The sequence below is a fragment of the Microcebus murinus genome, chromosome 12, assembly GCF_040939455.1.
Source record: "Microcebus murinus isolate Inina chromosome 12, M.murinus_Inina_mat1.0, whole genome shotgun sequence".
Taxonomy (NCBI): domain Eukaryota; kingdom Metazoa; phylum Chordata; class Mammalia; order Primates; family Cheirogaleidae; genus Microcebus; species Microcebus murinus.
Genome location: NC_134115.1, coordinates 92,828,473 through 92,852,753, shown reverse-complemented (window position 1 = coordinate 92,852,753; position 24,281 = coordinate 92,828,473). Strand labels below are relative to the sequence as shown.

General features: G+C 67.5%; 1 protein-coding gene across 1 annotated transcript; it reads left to right on the top strand.

Annotated features, from left to right (window-relative positions):
* Positions 1-518: 518 nt before the first annotated feature.
* On the top strand, positions 519-5,654 carry SOHLH1 (spermatogenesis and oogenesis specific basic helix-loop-helix 1). Its single transcript, XM_012782088.3, has 8 exons — positions 519-603; positions 819-953; positions 1,442-1,601; positions 2,219-2,340; positions 2,991-3,088; positions 3,947-4,136; positions 4,591-4,661; positions 5,266-5,654. The coding sequence occupies exons 1-8, from the start codon at positions 539-541 to the stop codon at positions 5,481-5,483; spliced, it is 1,059 nt and encodes a 352-aa protein (XP_012637542.1). The 5' UTR covers positions 519-538; the 3' UTR covers positions 5,484-5,654.
* The last annotated feature ends 18,627 nt before the right edge of the window (positions 5,655-24,281 follow it).

Below are 24,281 nucleotides of genomic sequence, written 5' to 3'. Positions count from 1 at the left end.
CCGGGCGCGGGTGCAGGCCAAGGGCACGGGAGCTTGGGCCGGGCGGCCCCCGGTGCCAGGACCACAAGGATGCCAGCGACCCAGTAGGGCGGGTGGCGGCCCTGCACTTAAGCGGAGCGCCGCGCACGAGGATGAGATTTGGGGGAGAGGGATCCGGGTCACACAGTTCCCGGACTAGGTAGGAAGGAGGGGGCGCGTCCTCACGTCACTCGGGGCACCCGAGGGCGGCAGGTGGGCAGAGCCCGAGCCCGGGTGGGAGCGCGCAGACCGTACTGGGAAGGGCAGGGCGCGGACAGGACGCCCAGCCCCGACTTGCAAGGGTCGCACCTCCAGCTTCTGGCAATTTCTCTGGGGGAGGGACCTGTGGGTTGCCAGCCACGTGGGGCGTGGGCGGGGCCGGTGCACGTGTAGGGGCGGACCCAGCGTGGGCGGGGCCGGGGCTGATTGGGTGGGAAGCAGAGCCTTGGGCGGGGCGCACGCGAGAGCAGGGTGGGGGGTGGTCTCTGGGCTTCAGGAGCTTCCCGTGGTAGCGACGTGCATGGCGTCCCGGGACCTTGAGCCCGACGCCGGGGTACCCCAAGTCCTTGCCTCGGGGGGATGCAGGTGAGGAACTGTGTGGGGGCGGCCAGCGTCGGTCCTGCGAGTCTCCGGTCTTCCCCGCGCGGCCCACCTGGGCAGAGCCGCCAGACCCCAGCCCTGGCGCGGCGGGGCGCCGGGGTCCGCGCGTACCCGGGATACCAAGGCTTCGCCCGAGCCTGCAGAGACGCCCGCACCCTGGTGGTCCCCGGTTCTCAGCCCGGCGCCCTTGCTCTCGGCAGCTCCTCTTCCCCGTCGGGCGCCCTGTCCTGCCGCGAGGACCTTGCCCCAGGCTCGGGCCCCGCCACAGCCCCTCCGGTGGCCGAGGGTCCCAGCCCTGGCCTCCCGCGGAACGTGCTGAGCGAGAGGGAGCGCCGGTGAGTGGCGGGCCCCAGGGGTCGGAGGCTTTTAAGGGGGTGGGGGTTAGATTGTAGTGGTGACCAGGAGTGCGTACTGGTACAACCTGTGAGGTGTGTTTCCATTTAAGCAAGAGCTAGCACGTGGCCGCCACGCAGCTGCTTTGGCCTGAAGCCCTGGGTTCCCGAGGTTGTGCGTTTGGGACCCTCTAGACCCTGACTTTGCCTGTGACCCCCGGTTGGTTCCCCACATCACAAAGCAGGGGCGCTCCGGGCCTGGGGGAACGGCTGCAAACATCTACGCAGCCTGTGGCCGCGGTCAGGCCCACCCTGTGCCTGATGAGGTCGGAGGGCGCAGACCACGTGGCGAGCTGGGTGGCCTTGGGCTCCTGACCCTCTGCCTCTGTAGCCCCAGGGTGGCTGCGTGGCGGGTTCCAGTACCGCTGCGGGCCTTTCTCCTGGCGGAGGCCGCAGGTTGCTCACGGTATTTGTCGTTTGCCGGGGAGCAGGAAGCGGATCTCCATGAGCTGTGAGCGCCTGCGCGCCCTGCTGCCCCGCTTCGCTGGCCGGCGGGAGGACATGGCCTCGGTCTTGGAGATGGCCGTGCAGTTCATCCGGCTGGCGCGCGCGCTGGTGCCTGGCGCGGAGAGCTGTGAGCGGACGGACCTGGTCAGTGCTCTGGGGAGTAGCCGGTGATGGGACATCTCACCAGCCTGGGGGCAGCGTGACCCTGCCTCCGGCCTCTAGGGCCCGGCTGGTTCCAATCCCCGCAGCGCCCACCCGATTTGTTCAGACTCCGCCTGCTGTTGTCTGTCTGCTGGGCGGGGCAGGGTGGGGCCGGCCACGCCTTCCTCCCCACACCCCTCTGTTCTTTGGATGGGTCATTTGTCCCAAAGCTTGATGCCGGTTTGGGGGAGAGTTGGGGTCCCCATGGTCCCTCCGCTGAGCACTGGCTCAGATCATCATCTTGCGCTTGGGCCAGGAGTGGGTTCTGTTCTCTCTCCCCATCCCACGGGGGTCTAGGGGGGGCTATCTTCTCTTTTGTGGGGTCTCAGCGTTTGCCAAGAGGCCCTCGGGTGGGCGTGGCCTGCCCTGCCCCTGGGAAGAGGGAGCCCTCCGAGTGGTGTTCTCAGCCTTGGCTGTCACCCACCCCCATCCTGAGCAGGGGGCTGAGCCCAGGCTGGACATCTGGGCCCCGGGGTCTGGCCACAGCCTGCCTTTCCTGTGGGATTCCGGGTTGACAGTGGCCGCGTTGTCACCGTCTCATCTGTCTGTTTAAATTCCAGGTTCTTGCTCCTTCCAGGGAGACCTGGCACTCACTGCAGAGGAACGTCGTGCAGCTGGCCCTGTCACATCAGGGCCCCGCAGGCACGCCGGGCCCCGAGACGGGGGCGCCTGTCGTGACTCTGTTAGTGTTCCCCCTGGCCCACCCTGCAGGGCCCTGGGACCCCCCGGGGGTGGCAGATGCAAGGCCCTCACCCAGCGTGTCCTAGAGTGGGGAGGCCTGGAGGCCTGGCTGGGTCTGCACAGCCAGTAATGTGCCCGGCTGTGGTGGTGGCGGCCCGGGAGGTACCTGGTACTCCTGTTCCATGGGGTCGCTGAGAGGCGCTGGATCCCCTCCCTGGGTAGGACCCCCATCCTACATGGGTTTCAGGAGTGGGGGTCTCCTGAAGTCAAGGTGATTTGGTCCTTTTCAGAATGATGGGTGGCCAGGCTGGAGGACTGTCCGCCTGTGGGGTTAAACATGCCTGTTTTTACCCCCGGGGGGCCGGGGCCAGCAGCTGGAACCTTCTGGAGCTGGGGGGAGGGGCAGGGCTGGGTGGGCACGGGCAGAGAGCCTCTGCGTGGACGCTGCTGGGCTGAGCTGGCCCCAGGTGGGGGCGCAGTGGGGGGCTCTGTGTCCCTGGGCTGGGAAGGTGGGGGCAGCCCCGGGTCCCCGTCAGCGTGTTCCCGTCAGACCCCCAGGCACACGGGTGCTTTTAGGACGTGCTTGGTCCCGGGGTCAGGTGTCTGTCCCTCCCGTGGGGCTCAGAGTCCCTGCCTGTGTCTGTTGTCCAGGCAGGGGGACGCCCCGCACTGTGTGGCCCTGGGCGTGGCCGAGAGCGAGGGTCCCATGGGGTCGTCCGAGGTGCTAGACAGGCCACCCCCGATCCCTGGTAAGTGCACGTGTGAGCGTAGCTGCGTGTGGGGTCCTGGGCCTGGGGGCCTGGCCGGCTGGGGCCAGACCTTGTTCTGACCCTGAGAACAATGACTCTAAACGGGTTCAAGGTTTTTGTCAGCCTTACGTATGTGAAAAATCTGTCCAGGCTGACCTTGCAGGGACCCTCGGGCCGAACTTGGTTTTCCTGTAAAGGACATGTGTCCAGGAGGGGCAGGCGGGACAGGCTTACGGCAGGGGAGAGGGGAAGGAGGCAGGCTGGGGTGCCTGGTGTCCCGGCCGGCGTCAACCTTGGGCCTGTCCTCTGCATCCTGCCCACCCTGGGACCTCTCTCTGCTCTGGGAAGTGGGGTCCCTCCTGGCCCATGGCTGCCTCTGGTTTCCCCGATGCCTACAGCCAGGCTAAGATCCCTCTTTGGTGGCCCTGCAGGGCACCTCTGTGATGCCTTCTCTGGCCCATGTGCCCACCGTGGCAGGGCTGGTGCCAGAGGCGGGGTCTCCAAGGCACGAGGGTGCAGAGGTTGAGGGCAAGGGCACAGGTCAGAGGGCAGAGCCTGGGTTAGGGAGGCAGCACCGGGAGGGTCCCCAGGTCTGAGCCCCACACAGTTGACCCAAGGCAGAGTTGGCACCTCCAGGAAGCCCCCTGACCGCAGGTGCCAGGCACCTTACCTCCGGGTGGTCGCCTTCTCCCTGGGTGCCTGTCTGCCGCCCGCTCTGAGCTGCCCTCTGTCCACACGTCCCCTGCAGGAGCGGGCGGCTGGGCAGGCACTTGGCTGGCATGAGGGGACTGGGCTTGGGCACTGTGGGGACTTCGGGGCAGCCTGTGGGGCCGGGCCGACCCGCTTTGACTCCCACAGAGCCTTCCAGCCTGGCGCCCCAGCCCGCAGGCCCGACCGAGGTCCCAGGGCCACCCTCGCCCTGGCCCCGCTGCCCCGTGATGAGTGAAGAGGCCCCCGGCTGGCTGGGCCACACGGGGCCCCTGGCCAGGGCTGCCACTCCTCCAGGCGGGCCGGCCGAGGAGGCCCTCGTGCCTGTGCCGGACCCCAGGTGGGTGCTCGGGTGCGTGTGCACACGCGTGTGCATGTGCCGTCACGCCTCCTGTCTGCTTTGGCCCCCCAGCACCGGCTGGGAAGGCCTCGCCCCCGAGTCCGTCTGGGGTGCCCGCAGGAGGTGGGCTGAGGCCTCAGCTGGGCCAGGCCCGCCGTGTGCTCAGTGTGGTTTCTGAAAACGCTTTTGTCTTCCTTGTTGTCCTTTGTTTTGGCTGGTGGTGGAATGAGCGTGTGTTTGCCGGGCGCGGCCAGCTGGGCGTGGGCAGGGAGGAAGGCAGGGCGGGGCCGGCAGCCCGGGTGGGATGGGAGGTGCCGGGCGGCATTGGCGGCTTCTCCTGGGCGGTGGGGGGCAGCGCCCTGGTCCCCCTGGACTCAGAAGCCGCCTTTTAGGACTCGGGCCCGGCCTCTGCCTTCTAGGGCCTGAGCCTGCCCGGGGGTCTTCTCGCCCTCAGGTCTGCGTCGGGCTCCGACGGGGAGGACAGGACGTCCTTCCTGCTGACCGCCAGTCCCGACTGGTGGCTAGGTGAGCGGGGCTGCGTCTGGGGCCGCCTCCTCCCGCACCATCACCTGACACGGGGCTGCAAGGGGGACCAGGCCCGGCAGGCTGCGTGACACGGGGTGCCGGGGTCTGCGTCTGAGCCCCCCCTTCCCTCTGCGGGTGCCTGGTTGTCAGGGTGACTGGCAGGAGGGCGGGTGGTGTGTGTGCGGGTGTGTGTGCGCCTGTGGGTCTGCGTGTGTGAGTGTGTTTGCCACTCCTGGGGCTGGTGGCACGTGGGACCCCGTGTCATTTTGCTGGCTAGACCCGGCCAGCCCCCACTGGCTGCAAAGGCGTCTGGCTGTGTGATGTGTCCAGAATCCACTTTCCCCGGTTGTAGTGTGCGGGGCACCCTCCCGGTTCTGACCCTGCGGGTGTCCTGGGCCTGGAGCAGGGCCGCCAGGTGTCATCTGCCCTCCTGGTCACAGGCTCCATGCCAGGGGACGAGGTGGGGGGGGTGTCCCTGTCTCAGGTGTGCAGAGCCTCCGGAAGGGGCAGGGCAGATGGGCAGGGGTCGGAGCCTGCACCTCTCTGGTCCCACCTACCCGCCCCTGCGCCCTGGAGCTCCCCTGACGTCTCCGTCTGCTTCCAGGGTCCCTGGAGGGCAGAGGATGCGGGGCCCCCACCTGGGCCGGGGCCAGGAGCAGCCCACCGGACGGGGCCGAGCCTGGCCTCCTGGAGGACCCCGAGCCGGGCTGCCAGGAGCTCCAGGACGGCTCCCTAGAGCCCTGGGGCTCGGACCTGGGCTGCTCGGGCCTGGCCCTGCGGGACGAGGTGGACGGCATCTTCCCCGACTTCTTTGCCTGCTAGGCCCTGCGGGCACGGGAGCGGGTGGGGGCGTTTCGGGGCGGCGGTGCGCCTGTCGCGTGTCAGGCGTCGTATTTCGGGTGGGCTGCAGCTGTGCTCTAATTTGAGCGGCTGCCAGGCCGGGAGTGGCGGAGGCGGACTATTAAAGAGGAAAATCGGTTTTCCGGAGGAAGCGGAACTCGTGTGGCTTTCGTGTAATTAATCCCATTCACGGGAAGGTCACGCCGCCTCCCATCAGCGCGCATGCAGCTGCCCGGTCCTGCTCTGGGGGCTGCCAGCGCCGTGGGAGCCCGGTCACCCGCCCCGCTGCCTGCACAGGCTCAGGCTGCCCCGCTCGGGGCCTGGCCTGCGGGCTCCTCCTCCTGCACGTCCCGCAGAGTGGCAGGGCCAGGCCTTGCGCCGCCGCGTGGGTTGGTCTCAGGACCCTGGGCAGAGGGCCCCTGGCCCCAATGTCAGGACCACCCCTGCCCCCAGGGCCTGGGGGCCAGCCCTGCCAGCTGCCTGCCTGCCTCAGCTGTGCAGGCGTGGGCACGGTGCCCGCCCAGGGCTGCCGTGCTCACCCTCTCTCCTGGAGACACAGGCTCGGGCCCTCCAGGTCAGCGTGTTCCGGGGCCAGAGCAGTCTCTGTCCCCCACAGAGAGGGGACAGTCCCCGTGTGGGCACAGCTCCACCAGGCTGCAGCCTTGCGCCTGTACGCAGCCCGCCCCCGCAAGCCGGAACATTCCATCCGTTCCCGGGAGTCCCTTCAGAACAAGGCTACAGAGCCCCTGCCGTGAGAGGACGGCGTGGAGGCTCCGTGGAGCAAGCGTCATCACGAGCTGCAGCCATGGGGGGTGGGGGGTGGAGTCCAGCCACCCAGAGGGGGAGGGGCAGGGGCTTCAGCCGGGTGCTCGGGGCCGTCAAGGAGAGGACCGGAGCCCGCCGTGTCCCCGGAGGAGCCCAGGCGGGTGCTTGGGGCAGGGCTGTCTGCTGCAGACCCCCGAGCCCCTGGTTCCCGGAGCTGAGACCCTGCAGCAGGAGGGAGGAGCCTCAGCCTGGGGCCCTGTGGAGGGCCACGCTGGGACGTGGCTGGATTCTGAATCCACGTGCCGCACGGGGTCATCCAGGGGCCTATCGGGGGCACAGGTCCTGACACCCCCCCTGCCAAGACCTGCAGTGTCCTTAGATCCTCTGAGCACTAGCATCCCGCTGTGAAGATGGCAGCCAGGCCCCCCCTCCCTGGAGTGTGTGCTGCAGAGAATCCCCGAGGCTGTTGGGTCCCCTCCCATGCCCTGGAGCACAGCCCCCAGGCCCAGCCCTGGTCGGGGCTCAGCCCCGTCTGCCCCAGCCACTGGCAGCTGCCACGACCAGCCTCCCCGTGGCTCTGTTCTCAGTGGCTTCTCCCACCAGGCCTTTCCATGTCGGGGCCCCCAGGCACACCCCCAGTGTTGCCTGAAGCTGGCCCCCGATGGCCCTGGTTTGCCTTGCCCCCCACCCAGCCACGGCAACCCCAGCCTCTCCGCGTCCAGGCCCAAACCCCCGCTGGCATCCGGACCTATCTTGCTCCATGTCTGGCTCCTCCGGCACGCCCATCACCTGGCCTCCTTGTGTCCCCTCCGCCACCCCCTGCCCAGGCCACCATCTTTCCCTACTGCGTCCTGTGCCACTGCCCCCAGCCACCCCACCGTCCACCTCGCCGTGGTAGCCACAGGCCTGGGTCATCCTTCTGCTCCGAGTCTGCATGAGGTATTGCCTGCTGCACGGCCCCGGGCAGCCGTGGCGAGCTGAGCCCTGCACCGCCCAGTCTGCCCCACCGCAGACGTGCACACACGGCCCCCCCGAAGGACCGGCGGGATGGCCTCGCGGTGGCCCGGAGCTGCGAGGAGGGTGCGGCCCGGCCGCAGTGGGCGCTGTGACTCACAGGTGCAGGTGTGAACACTGAGCCCGGGAACCGCGAGGAAGTCAGCGTGGAGCCTGCGTGTGTCGGCGAGAGGGGTCTCTGGCTGCTGCCTGGGGCACAGGTGCTCGCTTCCGACAGTGCGCTGAGCTGCGTGTTGATGTTTTTGCACTTTTTGTGTTATGTTGCAACAGACAAAACCTCAACTAAAACGAGCACTCGGGCTGGTTCTGGACACTTTCTGGGGACCTCAGAGTCCCGGGGCAAGGGTGGTTGAGAGGGCCCGTGCGCTGGGCAGAGTGTCGTGGACACAGGGTTTGCGCGGGGCAGGGCCAGGCAGCAGGTGCCGGTGGGCTCGCCGGGGCTGCCCTTGGTCCTGGTGCTTTGGGACACCCTTTGCCAGACTCTGGAAGTTTCCTCCTAGTCCCAGTTTGAAGGACACTTTGGCCCCTGAGGCTGTGGAGTTTGGCAAGGGCCTGCTCTGCGGGGCCTCGCAGGGTACCAGACGTGGCTACAGGTGGGGGCTTTGGTGTGAGGGAGGGCCCGCCCGCCCCAGCCCTGCCACGGAGACCCCGGCCTCAGGGAGGAGGCAGCCCCCCAGGTCGGCCCCTGGACCAGTGCAGCGCTGCGGTGTGAGCAAGTTTCCATGCAGCCACAGGCATAGTCACAGCCACAGTCACAGACACAACCAGAGACACAGACACACAATCTCAGACATAGCCACAGAGACACAGACAAAACCACACATACACACAATCTCAGACACAGCCACAGCCCCAGTCACAACCAGAGACAGACAAAACCACAGATACAGACACAGACACAATCTCAGACACAGACACAACCAGAGACAGACAAAACCACAGACACACAATCTCAGACACAGTCACAACCAGAGACAGACAAAACCACAGATACAGACACAGACACACAATCTCAGACACAGCCACAACCACAGACAGACAAAACCACAGATATAGACACAGACACACAATCTCAGATACAGCCACAACCACAGACAGACAAAACCACAGATACAGACACAGACACACAATCTCAGACACAGACACAACCACAGACAGACAAAACCACAGATACAGACACACAATCTCAGACACAATCACAACCAGAGACAGATAAAACCACAGATACAGACACAGACACACAATCTCAGACATAGTCACAGAGACACAGAACCACAGATACAGACACGCTCTCAGACACGGTCACAGACACAATCTCAGACACGGTCATAGACGCAATCTCAGACACGCAATCTCAGACACGGTCACAGACACAATCTCAGACACGGTCACAGACACAATCTCAGACACGGTCACAGACACAATCTCAGACACGGTCACAGACACAATCTTAGACACGGTCACAGACACAGTCACAGACGGTCACAGACACAATCTCAGACACGGTCACAGACACAATCTCAGACACGGTCACAGACACGGTCACAGAATCTCAGACACGGTCACAGACACAATCTCAGACACTGTCACAGACGGTCACAGACACAATCTCAGACACGGTCACAGACACAGTCACAGACACAATCTCAGACACTGTCACAGACACGGTCACAGACACAATCTTAGACACGGTCACAGAATCTCAGACACGGTCACAGACACGGTCACAAACACAATCTCAGACACTGTCACAGACGGTCACAGACACAATAGACACGGTCACAGACACAATCTCAGACACGGTCACAGACGCAATCTCAGACACGGTCACAGACGCAATCTCAGACACGGTCACAGACGCAATCTCAGACATGGTCACAGACGGTCACAGACACAATCTCAGACACGGTCACAGACGGTCACAGACACAATCTCAGACACGGTCACAGACGGTCACAGACACAATCTCAGACATGGTCATAGACACAATCTCAGACACGGTCACAGACACAACCACAGTCACAGCCACAGCTAGTCACAGCCACAGCCACAGTGACAGCCACAGCCACAGCCACAGCTAGTCACAGCCACAACCACAGCCACAGCTAGTCACAGCCACAGCCACAGTGACAGCCACAGCTAGTCACAGCCACAGCCACAGTGACAGCCACAGCCACAGCCACAGCTAGTCACAGCCACAACCACAGCCACAGTCACAGCCACAGCTAGTCACAGTCACAACCACAGTCACAGCCACAGCTAGTCACAGCCACAACCACAGTCACAGCCACAGTCACAGCCACAGCTAGTCACAGCCACAACCACAGTCACAGCCACAACCACAGCCACAGTCACAGCCACAGCTAGTCACAGCCACAACTGCAGCCACAGTCACAGCCACAACCATAGTCACAGCCACAGTCACAGCCACGCCAGGGCTGGAATCCAGTGTGCAATCTTTGCCCCGGCCCGGAGCCCCTTCGCCCACCCGGCCCTGACGCCGCGCTCCAGCTGGGGCGGGGGCTCCCCTCGGTCTGTGTGTCACGGTGTGGGCGTCCCCAGCGCCTGCACCACCGGCGGCTCCCTCGACTTCGTTTTGAGTAAAGGCGCACAGCCGGACCGCGGGCTGCGTGCGTGGTGTGAGCCGGATGCTCGCAGGCCGTTTGGTGGAGTCGGCAGGAAAATTCTAGACAGGTCCCTCCAGGCCCGGGACCGTGACTGCGCCGCAGTTCTGCAGGGCCTGCGCCCGGCCCGAGGAGGGCGACCCCCCGCTGACCCCTCAGCCGGAGCTGGCACCGTGCCTGGCTCAGCCGCAGGAGGTCTGAGGGCGTCGGGGCACAGCCGTGTCACTGGGGCAGGCACGGGTGTCCTGTGCCACTCCTGCACCGCTGGCCGCTCTGCCCGCGGAGCCCACCCCCACCCCCCGCCCAGACTTGGCTCCCGCCCGGCGCAGGGAGGGCCCGGCGAGCTCAGGGGCGACACAGAGTCGTCTTGTGATGGAGAATCGTTTATTGAGTGAGCAGGGGCCACAGCCGAGGGGGGAGCGTGGACGGGGCGGGGGCCCGGCCGGTGGGGCACGGGGCCCAGGTGAGGCGGTGGGAGGGCGGCACAGCAGGGGCACGGGGCGTTCTCGGCGGAATTCCTGGCGGGTTGGGAGGGTGTGAGTGGTGGGGCCGAGCAAGGGGCTCACCTCTGACCCCCGACCGCCCCCTCAGCCCCAGGTGACCCAGACCTGGCTCCGTAGCTCACTGTCCCCTGGGCTGGGGTGGCGGAAGGGGCACACAGGACGGGGACAGGAGGGTGTGGGCCCTTCTTCCCACCTCAGGGCGGGCACGGGATCCCCAGGGTGGCGAGGGGACGGGAGTATGGGCCTCAGCCCCCAGTGTGCCTGGGGTGTGCTGGCGTGTGCTGGCGTGTGCTGGCAGGAGCACAGCCCCGGGGGTGCCACCCACCTGTTGCAGCTGCCGACGGCCCTACTGTCGGAACCTCTGGCAGCGATCTGAGGGGCAGAACGGCTGTCAGCCTCGGGCCTGGGCCCGCCCCGACCTGCCCCAGACACCCGGCCTGCCCCGGACACCCGGGCAGACCCTGACACCCGGCCTGCCCCGGACACCTGGGTGGACCCCAGACACCCGGCCTGCCCCGGACACCTGGGTGGACCCCAGACACCCGGCCTGCCCCGGACACCCGGCCTGCCCTGGACACCCGGGTGGACCCTGGACACCCGGCCTGCCCCGGACACCCGGGCAGACCCTGACACCCGGCCTGCCCCGGACACCGGGCAGACCTCGGACACCCGGCCTGCCCCGGACACCCGGCCTGCCCTGGACACCCGGCCTGCCCTGGACACCCGGCCTGCCCTGGACACCCGGCCTGCCCCGGACACCCGGCCTGCCCTGGACACCCGGGCGGGCGTGGAGCGGAGGGAAGCCGAGCAGGGACAGGAGGGCGGGGCACTGACCGGTTTGCTCCAGGGGCACGATCTGCTCCTTGTGCAGGCCCAGGTCCTGACAGATGCTCTCAAACCTGTCCAGCAGCTCCTGCTCCGCCGTGGGCTTCCGCGCTGTGGGCAGAACGCGGGGGCTTCAGGGCTCCCTGCTGCCACGGGACGGCCGTGCAGGGCAGCGGGTCCAGGGGCCAGTCCTCCTCCTGGAGCACACCTCGGATGGGGCCTCAGGCGGGGGCTGGGGGTGTGGGGGATGGGGTGCTGCGGGGGATGGGGTGCTGTGGAGGATGGGGTGCTGCGGGGGATGGGGTGCTGTGGGGGATGGGGTGCTGTAGGGGATGGGGTGCTTTGGGAGATGGGGTGCTGGGGAATGGTATGCAGTGGGGGATGGGGTGCTGTAGGGAATGGTATGCTGCGGGGGATGGGGTACTGTGGGGGATGGGGTGCTGTGGGGGATGGGGTGCTGTAGGGGGGATGGGGTGCTGTAGGGGGGATGGGGTGCTGTAGGGGGGATGGGGTGCTGGGGAATGGTATGCGGTGGGGGTTGGGGTGCTGGGGGTACTGGGAGGGGTGGGGCACAGGTGTGGGGTCCTGGGGGTGGGGCACTGTGCTCTCCGGGCCGAGGGGACCAGGACTGCCACACCGGGCCCTGCCCCTCCTGGCGGGCGGTGGTCCTGGGGGTCTGCACGCACCGAACAGCGCGGCCACCAGGCTGGTCACACCCTCGTACTCGTTGATCAGGTAGAGAACCAGGAGTTTGTCGGGGTCGGCATCCGCCAGGTAGAGCTTGTTCTGTCCCCAGACTGTGGAGAACGCGGGGCTGAAACGGGGCTCGGGGTTGCCCAGGCCCCCGGCCACGGCCGACCCCGCCGTCCCCTGCACAGGCAGAGCTGGCCCCCGGCCTCGGCAGAGCTGGGCACGGCGGCTGCTCTTCCTGGGGCGAGGATGAAACGTGGCCGCCCGTGCCCGGGGGCCTGGGCTCGCGGCTGGGACGGGACTCGCAGGTGCGGGCTTGGCTCTACCCACGGACCCCTCGAACGGCGCCACACTGGGGCGGCACGGGACAGCCCACCCCACCCTGCCCCGCCCAGCCCCACCCCGCCTGAGCACTCACAGTCCATGGAGAACTTGTCGCCGTCGTCTGTCTTGAACGCGATGAGGGAGCGTGTGTGGCACTGGCTGTCATCCCTGGGGACAGAGGCGGGGGGGAGGGGCACTTGTCCCCATCCTCCGTTTCTCATCAGAGGCGCTGGAGGGAGCGCCAGGTGGGGGCTGTCACCGTCCCTCCGCTTCCTGGGTTCCCCTGGCTCCGGCCACGCCCCCCTCCCTCCCAGCTCCCACCTCCCGTGGTAGCCCGTGTGGTCTGCCCACGGCAGCCAGGGGACAGCAGGGACAGCCCCGCCCCCCCACACACAGGGCCCTTAAGCTCCCCACACAGCACCGGGAGCCCCACAGGGGTGTGCCTGGACAGGCATGGGGTGCGTGTGGACAGGCAGAGTGCACATGACAGGCATGGACAGGCGTGGGGTGCACCTGGACAGGTGTGGATGGGCATGGGGTGCATGTGGACAGGAATGGGGTGCACGTGGACAGGCATGGATAGGCGTGGGGTGCGTGTGGACAGACGGGTGCGTGTGGACAGGAATGGGGTGCACCTGGACGGGTGTGAATAGGCGTGGGGTGCACATGGACAGGCATGGATAGGCGTGGGGTGCGTGTGGACAGACGGGTGCACATGGACAGGAATGGGGTGCACGTGGACAGGTGTGGATAGGCATGGGGTGCACCTGGACAGATGTGGGGTGCACATGGATAGGCGTGGGGTGCACATGGACAGGTGTGGCTCCGGAGGGAGGTCAGCAGTCTCACAGCAGTGTCCCTGTCCCGGTCCCCCCGGGCCAGCCAGGCCCACCCAGCTCCTGCACCCACCCGAGCGTCCCCCTTGCCCCGACTCACGGCACCAGGATGTCCCCGTGCAGGTTGCCATCCTTCACGTCCATGGTGTTGATGAAAACCCTGAAGTGTCCACCGGGTGCGACCAGGGCGGAGTTGTTGGAGGCCAGGGCGGAGGTGTACCAGTGCCCAGAGATCTGCCAGCGGCGAGGCAGGCCAGGTGAGGGGGTCGGACCCCTTGTCTGCCCGCCGCCTAGCTGCCTGCTCAGATCACACCTAGCAGAGCCCCAGGTGCTGCCTGAGCTGTGAGTTCCCGGGCTAAGGCACACCCCAACCCCGAGATCCCTTCTGGGCTGAACCGAGGTGCCTTCCGCAGCAGGGCTCCGAGCCCCAGAGGCCCCTTGGACCACCCTTGAGGCCCGTTCACCAGTGGTGTTCAGGCGGCTCCGGTCCCAGCCCGTGGTCTGGTGTGGGTGGTGGCGCTGTTGGCACCTAGCGGGGCCCGACCGGCGGTCCACAGGGACCACCTAGACCTGCCTCCCGAGCACCTGTGTGCACCCCCTCCCAGACTCCCGAGCTCTGTGTGTGCACCCCCTCCCAGTCCTGCCTCCCGAGCTCTGTGTGTGCACCCCCTCCCAGTCCTGCCTCCCGAGCACCGTGTGTGCACCCCCTCCCAGTCCTGCCTCCCGAGCACCGTGTGTGCACCCCCTCCCAGTCCTGCCTCCCGAGCTCCGTGTGTGCACCCCCTCCCATCCTGCCTCCCGAGCTCCGTGTGTGCACCCCCTCCCAGTCCTGCCTCCCGAGCTCCGTGTGTGCACCCCCTCCCAGTCCTGCCTCCCGAGCACCCTGTGTACACCCCCTCCCAGTCCTGCCTCCCGAGCACCCTGTGTGCACCCCCTCCCAGTCCTGCCTCCCGAGCTCCGTGTGTGCACCCCCTCCCAGTCCTGCCTCCTGAGCACCGTGTGTGCACCCCCTCCCAGACCTGTCTCCCGAGCACCCTGTGTGCACCCCCTCCCAGTCCTGCCTCCCGAGCACCCTGTGTGCACCCCCTCCCAGACCTGCCTCCCGAGCACCGTGTGTGCACCCCCTCCCAGACCTGCCTCCCGAGCACCGTGTGTGCACCCCCTCCCAGACCTGCCTCCCGAGCACCCTGTGTGCACCCCCTCCCAGTCCTGCCTCCCGAGCACCCTGTGTGCACCCCTCCCAGTCCTGCCTCCCGAGCACCGTGTGTGCACCCCCTCCCAGACCTGCCTCCCGAGCACCCTGTGTGCACCCCCTCCCAGTCCTGCCTCCTGAGCTCCGTGTGTGCACCCCCTCCCAGACCTGCCTCCCGAGCACCGTGTGTGCACCCCCTCCCAGACCTGCCTCCTGAGCTCCGTGTGTGCACCCCCTCCCAGACTCCCGAGCTCCGTGTGTGCACCCCCTCCCAGTCCTGCCTCCCGAGCACCGTGTGTGCACCCCCTCCCAGTCCTGCCTCCCGAGCACCGTGTGTGCACCCCCTCCCAGTCCTGCCTCCTGAGCTCCGTATGTGCACCCCCTCCCAGACCTGCCTCCTGAGCACCGTGTGTGCACCCCCTCCCAGACCTGCCTCCCGAGCACCCTGTGTGCACCCCCTCCCAGTCCTGCCTCCTGAGCTCCGTGTGTGCACCCCCTCCCAGACCTGCCTCCCGAGCACCGTGTGTGCACCCCCTCCCAGACCTGCCTCCTGAGCTCCGTGTGTGCACCCCCTCCCAGACTCCCGAGCTCCGTGTGTGCACCCCCTCCCAGAGTCCTGAGCACCGTGTGTGCACCCCCTCCCAGTCCTGCCTCCCGAGCTCCGTGTGTGCACCCCCTCCCAGAGTCCTGAGCTCCGTGTGTGCACCCCCTCTCAAAGTCCCAAGCTCCATGTGTGCACCCCCTCCCAGATTCCCGAGCTCCGTGTGTGCACCCTCCCAGGGATCCTGCTCCAGGAAGGTGCAGGCGCTGGAGTCCTTTGGGACTTGGCGAAGCCTCCACATGGGCCGGGGCTGGCCCACCCTCTGCCCACAGCGAGACTGCCTGGAGTCAGCCTCCTCCCGGCCCAGCCCTGGGAGCACCCGGGGCCCTGGTCCCGCCCTTCGCCGCCTCACCTGGGACAGGTCTGACTCCTGCTCCTCGTGGGCCTGGAGCCCATGGACGAGGGCCACGGCTAGCAGTAGGAAGCGCATCCTCACAGCACGGTCGGTCTGGGTTCGGTGGCAGTGGGGACTGTGGCTGGAGACTGACGCTGGGCCCTGGGCGTCTTTATAGCCGAGGCCACGCGGAAGGGCCCCCATGTCCCTGGCGGGGTGCGGGGCTCTTAATCCGCAGAGGCGCTCGCCAGCCCCATCCACGCCTGTGCGCTGCCCTGGGCACCGGATCTGTGTTTCCACGGAGCCACTTTCCAAAGTCAACAGCCCACGGGCCAGGCCGGCTTCCTGGGCTGCGGGGTGTCACAGTCACCTTGGCTGCCCTCTGGTCCGCCCGGCTCACGGCACGTGGCTGGGTGGACGCAGGCCTGGGACTCGGGGCCCGGTGGGGCCGGGGTACCTGGCAGCCACGCCAAGTGTGCCCCACCTGTGAGAGAGCCAGGGCTCCCAGCTGGGCAGCAGAACAAGGACGGCGACTGGGGATCTCTTATGGGTTGAACCGTGTCCCCCCAAATGCACACGTTGAAGTTCTACCCCCGGCACGTTGGGAAGGGACTGTGCTGAGCGTGGGGCTGGAAGTGGAGCGCTGACTTCTCATGGCCCAGGGACGGCGGCGTTGGGGCCACGGGAAGCAGAGACCACCTGGGGGGTGGCAGAGTCAGGTCCGTCCTGAGCGGAGCGGACCTGCCGGGCGTTGGCGAGAGCCAGGGAGAGTGTTCGGGCGGGTCCCGAGTGCCCAGCCTGCTCCGGGCGCCCGTGGGCGTTTATTCTGGCCGTTTACGGGACGCCGAGCCCCACTTCCTCCTGGGAGGTCTCGGTTGGCCGAGCCAAACGAGGGGCCGTGGCTGCTCCCGGGGGAGGTCACCTGTTCAGCTGTAGCCCCCGGCCGGAGGGCGGGACAGGCCACAGGTGTGGATGGGAAGGGGGCACCTGGGGACACCGCGGCCCCCGCCTTCCCTCCCCAGCGTGCCCAGGTGCGGTGCAGGCCGTCCTGCCGGTCCTGGCTCAGACAATGCGCGATTGTGCAGGGGCGACCCAGGCGCAGGTCGGGGCTTCGTCTGCTGAGCTGGAGCTCCTGCCCGTCTCTCCTCCGTGCCCAGGTGCCGGCCGTGCCCCGTCCCCCCCGCCACCCTCCTGCTGTCTGTCCCTGCCCTTCCCTCCACCTTCAACCCCAGGGACCAGCTTTTGGGGCTGGGTGGGCGGGGGGTAAAGGGCAGTGACATGCCCCTGCCTCCATGGGCTCCCTCCCCGCAGCTGCTCTGCTCCCCTGGGCTCCACTCCTGACTCCGCACCCCTCGGGAAGCTGAGCTCGGTGGGTGCAGCTCGAGCTTGGAGCTCCTGTCTCGGCACCACTGGGCTCTCGGGGGCCACCTGCCCCGGGCAGGTCCCCTGGGGCCTCCTGGGAGATGGTGAGCAGGTCACGCAGGGACCTTGCTCTTGGCTCCTTGCCCCCGACCTCAAGTCACCCTGCGCAGCTCTGCCCGCGGAGGGGCTGCTGGGGTCTCATCCTGGCAAGGGCAGGCCTCCCCGGCGTGGGTGGTGAGGCCCCGTCCTCAGCCCCCCCACTGCAGAGGGGCACTTGGGCCCGGCCGGGCCTCTCAGCTCAGAGCTCCTCCCGGCCCCGCTTGGACGCCCAGCACCTGCCCCTCCCTCTCCCTGCAGGGTCCCCAGCTCCGTGTCCTTCCCCAGGGGCCAGGCCAAGGTCACCCTCCCTCCCGCTGCTCATACGCAGCCCTGTCAGTACTTTCTGAGAAAACACGGTTGCAGGATGCAGGCTTCCAAATGTCACTGCTCGGAACAACAACAGAGTGTTTTGACGGGCAGCTCCTCACACGCGGCCTGGACTCCAGCCGCACCCTGGAGCCCCAGCATCCGCCTGACCTGCGGCCCCCTCCTGGCCGGGCCCCTGCGTGTTGCTCAACAGAGAGAGCCGTGTGCAGACTCTTCCTCTAAGGGTGCTCGGCCCCGGCCCCACCCTGGCTGTCCTGGCAGTGGGGACAATGCTCGTTAGGGTTCCAGGTGCTTCAGTCCTCACTGACTGAGCCCTCTTGACAGCCTTGTGACGCAGGCGCTGTTGTCACCCGAGCCGGGCAGGCGCGGGGCTGGGGCGCGGAGGGGAGGGGCTGGACAAGGCCACGGCGGCACAGCCGGTGGGCGCAGAGTCTGGGCCCCGAGCCCGGTAACGTGCACCAGCGTGACAGGCACAGCCGCAGCCTGCGGGTGACAAGCGGATTAAAATTGTCCTACGGCAAAGGACACCATCTGCAAGGTGACAGGCAAGTGACAGACTGGGGTGGGGGGAGAGACGCCAGCCACTCAGTGAGCAGAGGTGGGTCGACGTCCAGCACAGAGAACCGAACAAGGACAAGGGAAACCCGGAGACTGGGCCAGGGGTCCGCATGGGCCACTCCCAGAGGAGGAACCGCGTGGGAACAACACCACGCCTTCCACCGCCAGGCGTGCCGGGTCGCGCTGGGACGCGGAGGCCGCCAGGGGACACGGACGGCAGGTTCCTCTCCTCGGGCTGAGGGCCGGGTCGGGGACACCCCAGCGCTCCCCACCACCGTGAGGGAGAACTGAAGTGGGTGGGCACAGCAAGGCCACCCCAGAGCCGGGCGTGGGCGCGGTGGCTCACACCTGTGATCCTAGCACTCTGGGAGGCCGAGGTGGGCGGATTGCTCAAGGTCAGGAGTTCGAGACCAGCCTGAGCAAGAGCGAGACCCTGTCTCTACTATAAATAGAAAGAAATTAATTGGCCAACTAATATATAGAAAACATTAGCTGGGCATGGTGGTGCATGCCTGTGGTCCCAGCTACTCGGGAGGCTGAGGCAGGAGGATTGCTTGAGCCCAGAAGTTTGAGGTTGCTGTGAGCTAGGCTGATGCCACAGCACTCTAGCCCGGGCGACAGAGTGAGAATAAGAACGGGGGTGGGACCTGGAGCAGTGAGCTCCCGGAGGAGGGCCGCGGTCCTGGTGGCTGCACCCTGCCTGCGCTGTGCCGCTCTCTTGGGTGTCCGTCCTGCTTCGGGGTCGGGTTCTGTCCTGGCGGGTGCCACCAGGTGGCACCCGGGTACCGCAGGGCGGAGGGCAGGGGCCCTCTCCACGGCCAACCCCACCGAATCCCAGCCAGGCCCCTGCGCCCCCTTCTTGGCTTGGCCTCAGCCTTGGCCCAGGAGACTTGGACACCCTCCGACACGGCTTCTCCAGGCCGAGCCCCAGGACACCCCCGCCCCTCCTCCCGAAGCTGCCCGAGGGACCCAAGCCTGCGGGGACGTCCTGCTTGAGGCCTGCAGCGCCTGGGGGTGGCCTGGCCCCCGCCCGGGCAGGAACCTGGCTCCGGGAAGCCCCCATGCGACACCTGGTCCAGGGGACCTGCCCTGTCTGCTTCTGTGACTTTTCTCTCTCCTGACCCCTCGGAGCCCCGGGGCCCCTCCCCACTCCCCCCTGCGCCCAGACAGCTGGTCCCCACTGTGCGGACAGGACCAGAAGGGAGTCCAGTCCCCCACGTGACGGTGATCCCTGATCTCAACCTCCCTCCGGCTTCGTCTCAGACACGGTCTGCAGCAGAGCCCGGCTGGACCCCCAGTGACGTGGGGAGGGCAGGTCTCCTGCCCTGGACCCGGCCCAGGCTGCTCCCCAGAGACTCAGGGCACCCATGACCCAGTGGGGGGCTAGAGCCACCCCCAAAGGGCCCCCGAGAGATGCCACAAGGCGGCGGCTCTGAGCCCCTCCCCGGGCAGGTTGGCGTCCCTGCGCCTGGCCCCAGGGACCCCCTGCGGTGGCCTGGCCGGGCGCCCGCTCAGAGCCCTCCTCCCCGGGTCTGGCTGCTCTGGGGTGCCCTCCTGGGCAGAGGGCGTCTGTCTTGCTGAGTGAAGGAGGCCGTGGCCCCTGTGACGTCGGGGGTTGTCAACATGCTTTTCCACTGAAAATAAAACCGACTTTCACCGCGGCAGGCAGGCGGGCGGGTGAGACGTGGGCAGCGCTGTGCTCACGCCCGTGCAGGGCCACGCTGGCACCAGGCGTTGGGGCGTGTCGCCCACAGCCGAGGGTCTCACGGGGCCAGACTCGCCTCCCATTGTCTGAGCCACTGCCCGGCTGTGACCTGACCGGGGCCGCCGCAGCTGCCCACGGCGACGTGGTCTCTCGGTGATTCTTTCAGCCCCACCCCTCAACCCTGGGGCCCGGCCCCTGCACACCACCGGCTCCCCCACCTGGAGGACCCAGGGTGGGGCTGCTGTCCGCCGGACGGCAGGGCCGGGCTGAGGACCCCCTGCTAGCTCTAGGCTCAGCTCCCCTCAGTGGCTCCTTCCAGGGAGCAGGCAGGGCTCTGCCCACGGCCACGCCAGGGCACCTCCTGTGCTGAGGGTCAGCCCCTCCCAGCACCCCTCTGCTGTGCTCCCCAAATGCTGCCTTTCCGAACCGGCAGGCCGGCACTGTACGGGCCTGCGTGTTCCAGTCTCGGCTCAGCGGCCACACCGGGAGCTGGACGGGGTACAGGAAGCTGTGGGTGCCTCCCGCCCACCTGTGCCAACGGAGCGGCCCGTCTCAGCACCGAGCGCCTAGGAAGGGGCGCTGCAGCTGTGCCCGGCCTGGCGTGCCCGGGGGAGGGGCCGGCCCCCCAGCCTGCACTCCCTGGCAGCTCAGCTCAGCTCCCCCCAGCCACAGGGTGTGGACGGCCCCGTTCAGACAGCACAGTGGGCTTGGGGCTGTCCAGCGACCCCAGCCTGGCCACCCGGTGTGTCCCCTTTGCAGAGATGGGGGGGGGGTCGGGCGGCGGCCGTGGGTTGGGTCTCTGCCGCAGGAGGGTCTCGGGGCCTCAGTTGCACGTGCAGGAAGGCGGTCTCTGTCCCCAGGACCCGGGAGGGCGGAGGTTCCCTGGGCTCCTGGGGACTGGCTGGGCCACCGTCAGGGGCAGCCCGGGAGTCCCGGGCGGTGATGGGGGCGGGGCGGCACCTGCCGGCATTTCACCGGGTGACAAGGAGGGAGGGACACATGCTTTTTCATCTTAACTATTTATGTTGAGAGAATCGTAGACTCGTGCACGGTTCTGAGAGATAACTGTGACCCCGACCCTGTCTCCCCCCTTGTCCCCGGGGGCAGCGGCCGCTACTCCCGCCCTGGCCCGTTCCCCCGTGTGTGTGCCTATGCCTGTTCCTTCTGTCACACGGCGGGGCCGTGCGTTCATCACCGCTGCTGGGGCCCGGAACGTTCCATCCCCTCGAGGACCCAGCAGCCGTACCCGCTTCTCGGTCCTGACCTCCGGAAGCCCCGCTCTGTCCCCCGCCTCTCAGCTCTGTCCTCGCCCACACCGTGAAATGGGACCACGAGGCAGGGACACTGCCGGGCCCCCCCCCCCCCCCCCCCGCCTTCCTCTGCTGAGCTGTCCCGGGCATGTGTGACATTGGGGGCTGCTGGGCTGTCTGTGGCCGGGTGGTGTCGCACGGAGCTGCGGTGCGAGTTCTGGAGAGGTTCGGGTGGACAGGGTCCCGGTCTCTGATGAAGAATCTCCCATGGGCAGGAGGGGTCTCGGGAGGGGAGGGGGCTCCGGGGGGTCTTTTCTGGGAATGGTGCCTGTGCCCGGGGGTGGAGGGGACTGGACGGCATCGCCAGAGAGACATGTTCGTGTGCTGGTGCCGGGGTGCCTGTGATGGGGTCTGCACATGCGGTGGAGTTGCCGGTCTCGAGAGGAGGAGATGTAGGGCCCGGGTGGCCCCCAAGCTGATGATGACAACTGTCATTACAGGAGGAGACAGGGACAGAGAGGGAAGAAGACAGCATGAGGCAGGAGTCGGGGTGATGCAGCCACTGGCCAAGGGACATCTGGGGCTGCCAGCAGCCGGCGGGGACAGGAAGGGTCCTCCCCTGGAGCCTCCGGAGGGGGCGGCCCTGTGGCCCCTGACCTCAGACTCGGGGGCTCCGGAGCCGCGAGGGAGCACACCTCGCTGTCCCCAGCCCCCCCACCCCCAAGGGCCCTGTTTCAACGCAACCTCCCCCCCACCCCGTGACATTGTGTGCGTCATCAGTCAGTCACCAAGCACTTTGTGCATTGTTCCCTCTGCAGGAAAAGCCAGCAGACGGTGAGGGGGAGGGCACCAGTGTCCGTGCTGGGCCGGGACCCCCGGCCTTCTGCCCTGACCCCGAGCCAGCCCTGTCCCGCCTCTGCCCCGTCCCACCTGGATGCTCACCCACCGGAGGCCTGGGCGTGCTGCACCTCTGCTACTTTTAGAAGCAGTCATCTGCAAGACAGGACGGGGGGGGGGGCTCAGATGGGGACCTCCTGGGAGCCCCCCACCCCACCCCGAGAGGCCCTCGGGCTCTCTGGGCAGGACGGGGCTGGAGCTTGTCTTCCTCCAGCCGCTGCCGTGGCCCCAGCCCGTGGCACCCACCTAGCCTGGTCATCTCGATGATGTTTTTTGAGCTCAGTCCGTACTTTTTGCAGATTGCTTTGAATTTGTCCAGGAAGGAGGACTCCAGATATGGGTACCGTCCTGGGAACAGATCGGGGACTCGGTGTTGGGACAGCCTTGGGGAGGCGACTCAGGCAGGACTAGGACCCCCCACCCTGACTGCGTCTGTGGGTGCAGCCAGCAGGTGGGGACGCCCCCCACACACACACACATCTCAGGGCGTGGCGCGGCTCCCCGCCCAGGGTGGGGCTTGGCTCCGGAGGAGGAGGAAGAGGAGGCTGCCCCAGGGGACCAGGGGTGGGTACCGTAGAGAGCCAGCACTTGGGTCTTGGTCCCGTTCCTGATGTTCTGCATGTGCAAGGTGATTTGCTGGTTGTAGTCCGTCTCAAGGATGGTGACCGTGTTCTCCCCCTTGTCTGCGTGGAGACGGGTCTCAGCGAGGCCCCACCCCTGCCCGCCCCGGGGTTCTGCGACAGGTGTGCTGGTGGCTTCGCGCCCCTCTGTGGTCGGCCTGCAGACCCCGCTGTCCCTTGGGCTGCCTGCCGCCTCCCGGAGCCCAGCCCGGCACCCGCCTCCCCGTGGGCCTGGGCCGGGAGCCCCCCGGGACTGGTGCCAGGCCGGGTCCCCTCGATTCGGGGCCAAGCTGTCGGGGTCCCATAAAATCCCCTCAGTCGGCGCCCACTAGCAAGTGGCCGAGGCCTGGAGAAAGGGAGTCACTGGCTGTCCGAGGAGGCCGCGCCCCACTCACAGGCGATGGAGAACGCCCCGTTCTGCCGCGTCTTCATGCAGACCACGTCCACAGTCACGCACTGGCGCTGCACCCTGCGGGCGCGGAGTAACGCCAGGGCGCCGGGCGGCACACAGTGTCGGGGCCACAGGCTTCCCCGTCCCGGCGCCCCGGGCCCGTTCCACAGCCAGACACCGCCAGGCGCCCCATCATCTCACCAGGCGTGGCGGGCAGCCCTCCACTCCCGCCACCCTGCCCTGCGGTCCCCTGTCCCCCAAGGGGTCACCCACTCCGCCCGGGCCCCCGAGGCGCCTGAGCTAGTGAGTGCTGGCTGGCTGGCTGGGGTGGGGTGGGGTGGGGTGGGGTGGGAGGGGGCCTCCCCCAGCCCCAGCCCCGCGCCGGGGGACACCCACTTGAAGCGGAAGTTGAATCTCAGGCTGCCGTTGCTCAGGTGCTCGATGCTCCGGACGAACAGCCGCAGGTCCCCGTTCTCCTGGATCCAGCCCATGTCGTCCGAGGCCGTGGCGACCGAGAACCAGTCCCCCTCGACCTGGGGGAAGGTGCTGGCGGGTGGGCCTGGGACGGCCACACCACGGGGGGACAGACAGGCGCCCCCGCCCCTCAGGGGCCCAGCGCAGCCCCACCTTGGACATGTTGAAGTTCCCCCGCACCACCGGCCACGTGGCGAGCTCCAGGTTGTCGCCCAGGCTCAGCCACAGGCCCAGCAGGAGCAGCAGGACCCTCCCCATCCTCGCTGCCAACGCCGGCCCGCCGCCCGGCCTTTATACCCCGCTCTGCTCCGCGGGCTCCCGCCCCGAGGGGCCGCCCGTCCACACACATCCTGTGACCACAGGGAACACAGCCGGAGGCCCCCGCTCACGGCCGCAGGATCAGAAGGCCAGACAGGGAAGTCGGGACAGGCGGGGGAGGACGCCGTCCCAGCCCCGGGGTCTTCCGTGTCCGTGGGCACAGGGCACCCGCCGCGCCTCACTGGAGGCGGCATCCTGGCCAGAGGCAGGGCAGCCACTCCGGCCGGCCGGGCGGGGACCCCGCGTGGCTGTGTGCACGGAGGGCGGGGGTCCTGCTACCCCTGGGCCTCTCCCCCCTCCTTCCTCCAGCCCTGCCTCCGGGCTCCCAGGCTGGGCACAGGGAGGTGCTTGGGGCCGGCTCCAATTTTGGGGGGCAATGGAGTCTCCTCCTGCGACGGCGGCGAGGGAGGGTGCTCTGGACAGTAACGGGGTCTCCCCTTTCTCGCGGCGCCCCTGGTCGCTGGGCCGTAGCTCCTGGCAGGAAGGCCAGGCCTCCAACGCTCTTGACGGGGGGTGGCATGTTGGGGTCAGACTGGCTGAAGGTCCTGGGAAGATGTGGGAGGTCCCAGGAGGGGAGGCGAGGGGGTCCTATCACGGGCAGGACCGGCTCCTCCAGCATCAAAAGTCCCCGGGGTGCAGCTGGCCACGCCCACGGGGTGTCCCCGGTCCATAATGGACAGGGAGGGAGGCTCGAGGCCTCACCCCTAGGGCGGAGCCCGCCCGACACCAGGGGCCCCTGGCACCAGGAACCTAGCAGATGCCAAGCGTGGGGGCTTGGGGACACGCCTGTCCCCCCACCCATGGTGGAGGTACCACGTTTCCCTGAAAATAAGACAGGGTCTTATATTTATTTTCCCTTAAGAAGACACCCTAGGGCTTATTTTCAGGGGATATGTTATTTTTTTTTCAGTAAGGTGCAATCATCTACATTTATTCAAATAGACTTAAGTCGTCTCCTTCTGGAACATTATCATGATTCTCCAGACCCTGAATTCCATCCTGAGTGTCTCTCGACTCTATTTCCTTTAGAACCATTGGCCCCAGTCTCTCCTGCCCAGCAATGGAGTTCTC

Coding starts and splice junctions, on each gene's coding strand:
- SOHLH1 (XM_012782088.3), top strand. CDS start 539: ATGGCGTCCCGGGACCTTGAGCCCGACGCCGGGGTACCCCAAGTCCTT. Junction 3,089..3,946: donor CAGGCCACCCCCGATCCCTG/GTAAGTGCACGT, acceptor TGACTCCCACAG/AGCCTTCCAGCCTGGCGCCC. Junction 4,662..5,265: donor CAGTCCCGACTGGTGGCTAG/GTGAGCGGGGCT, acceptor GTCTGCTTCCAG/GGTCCCTGGAGGGCAGAGGA.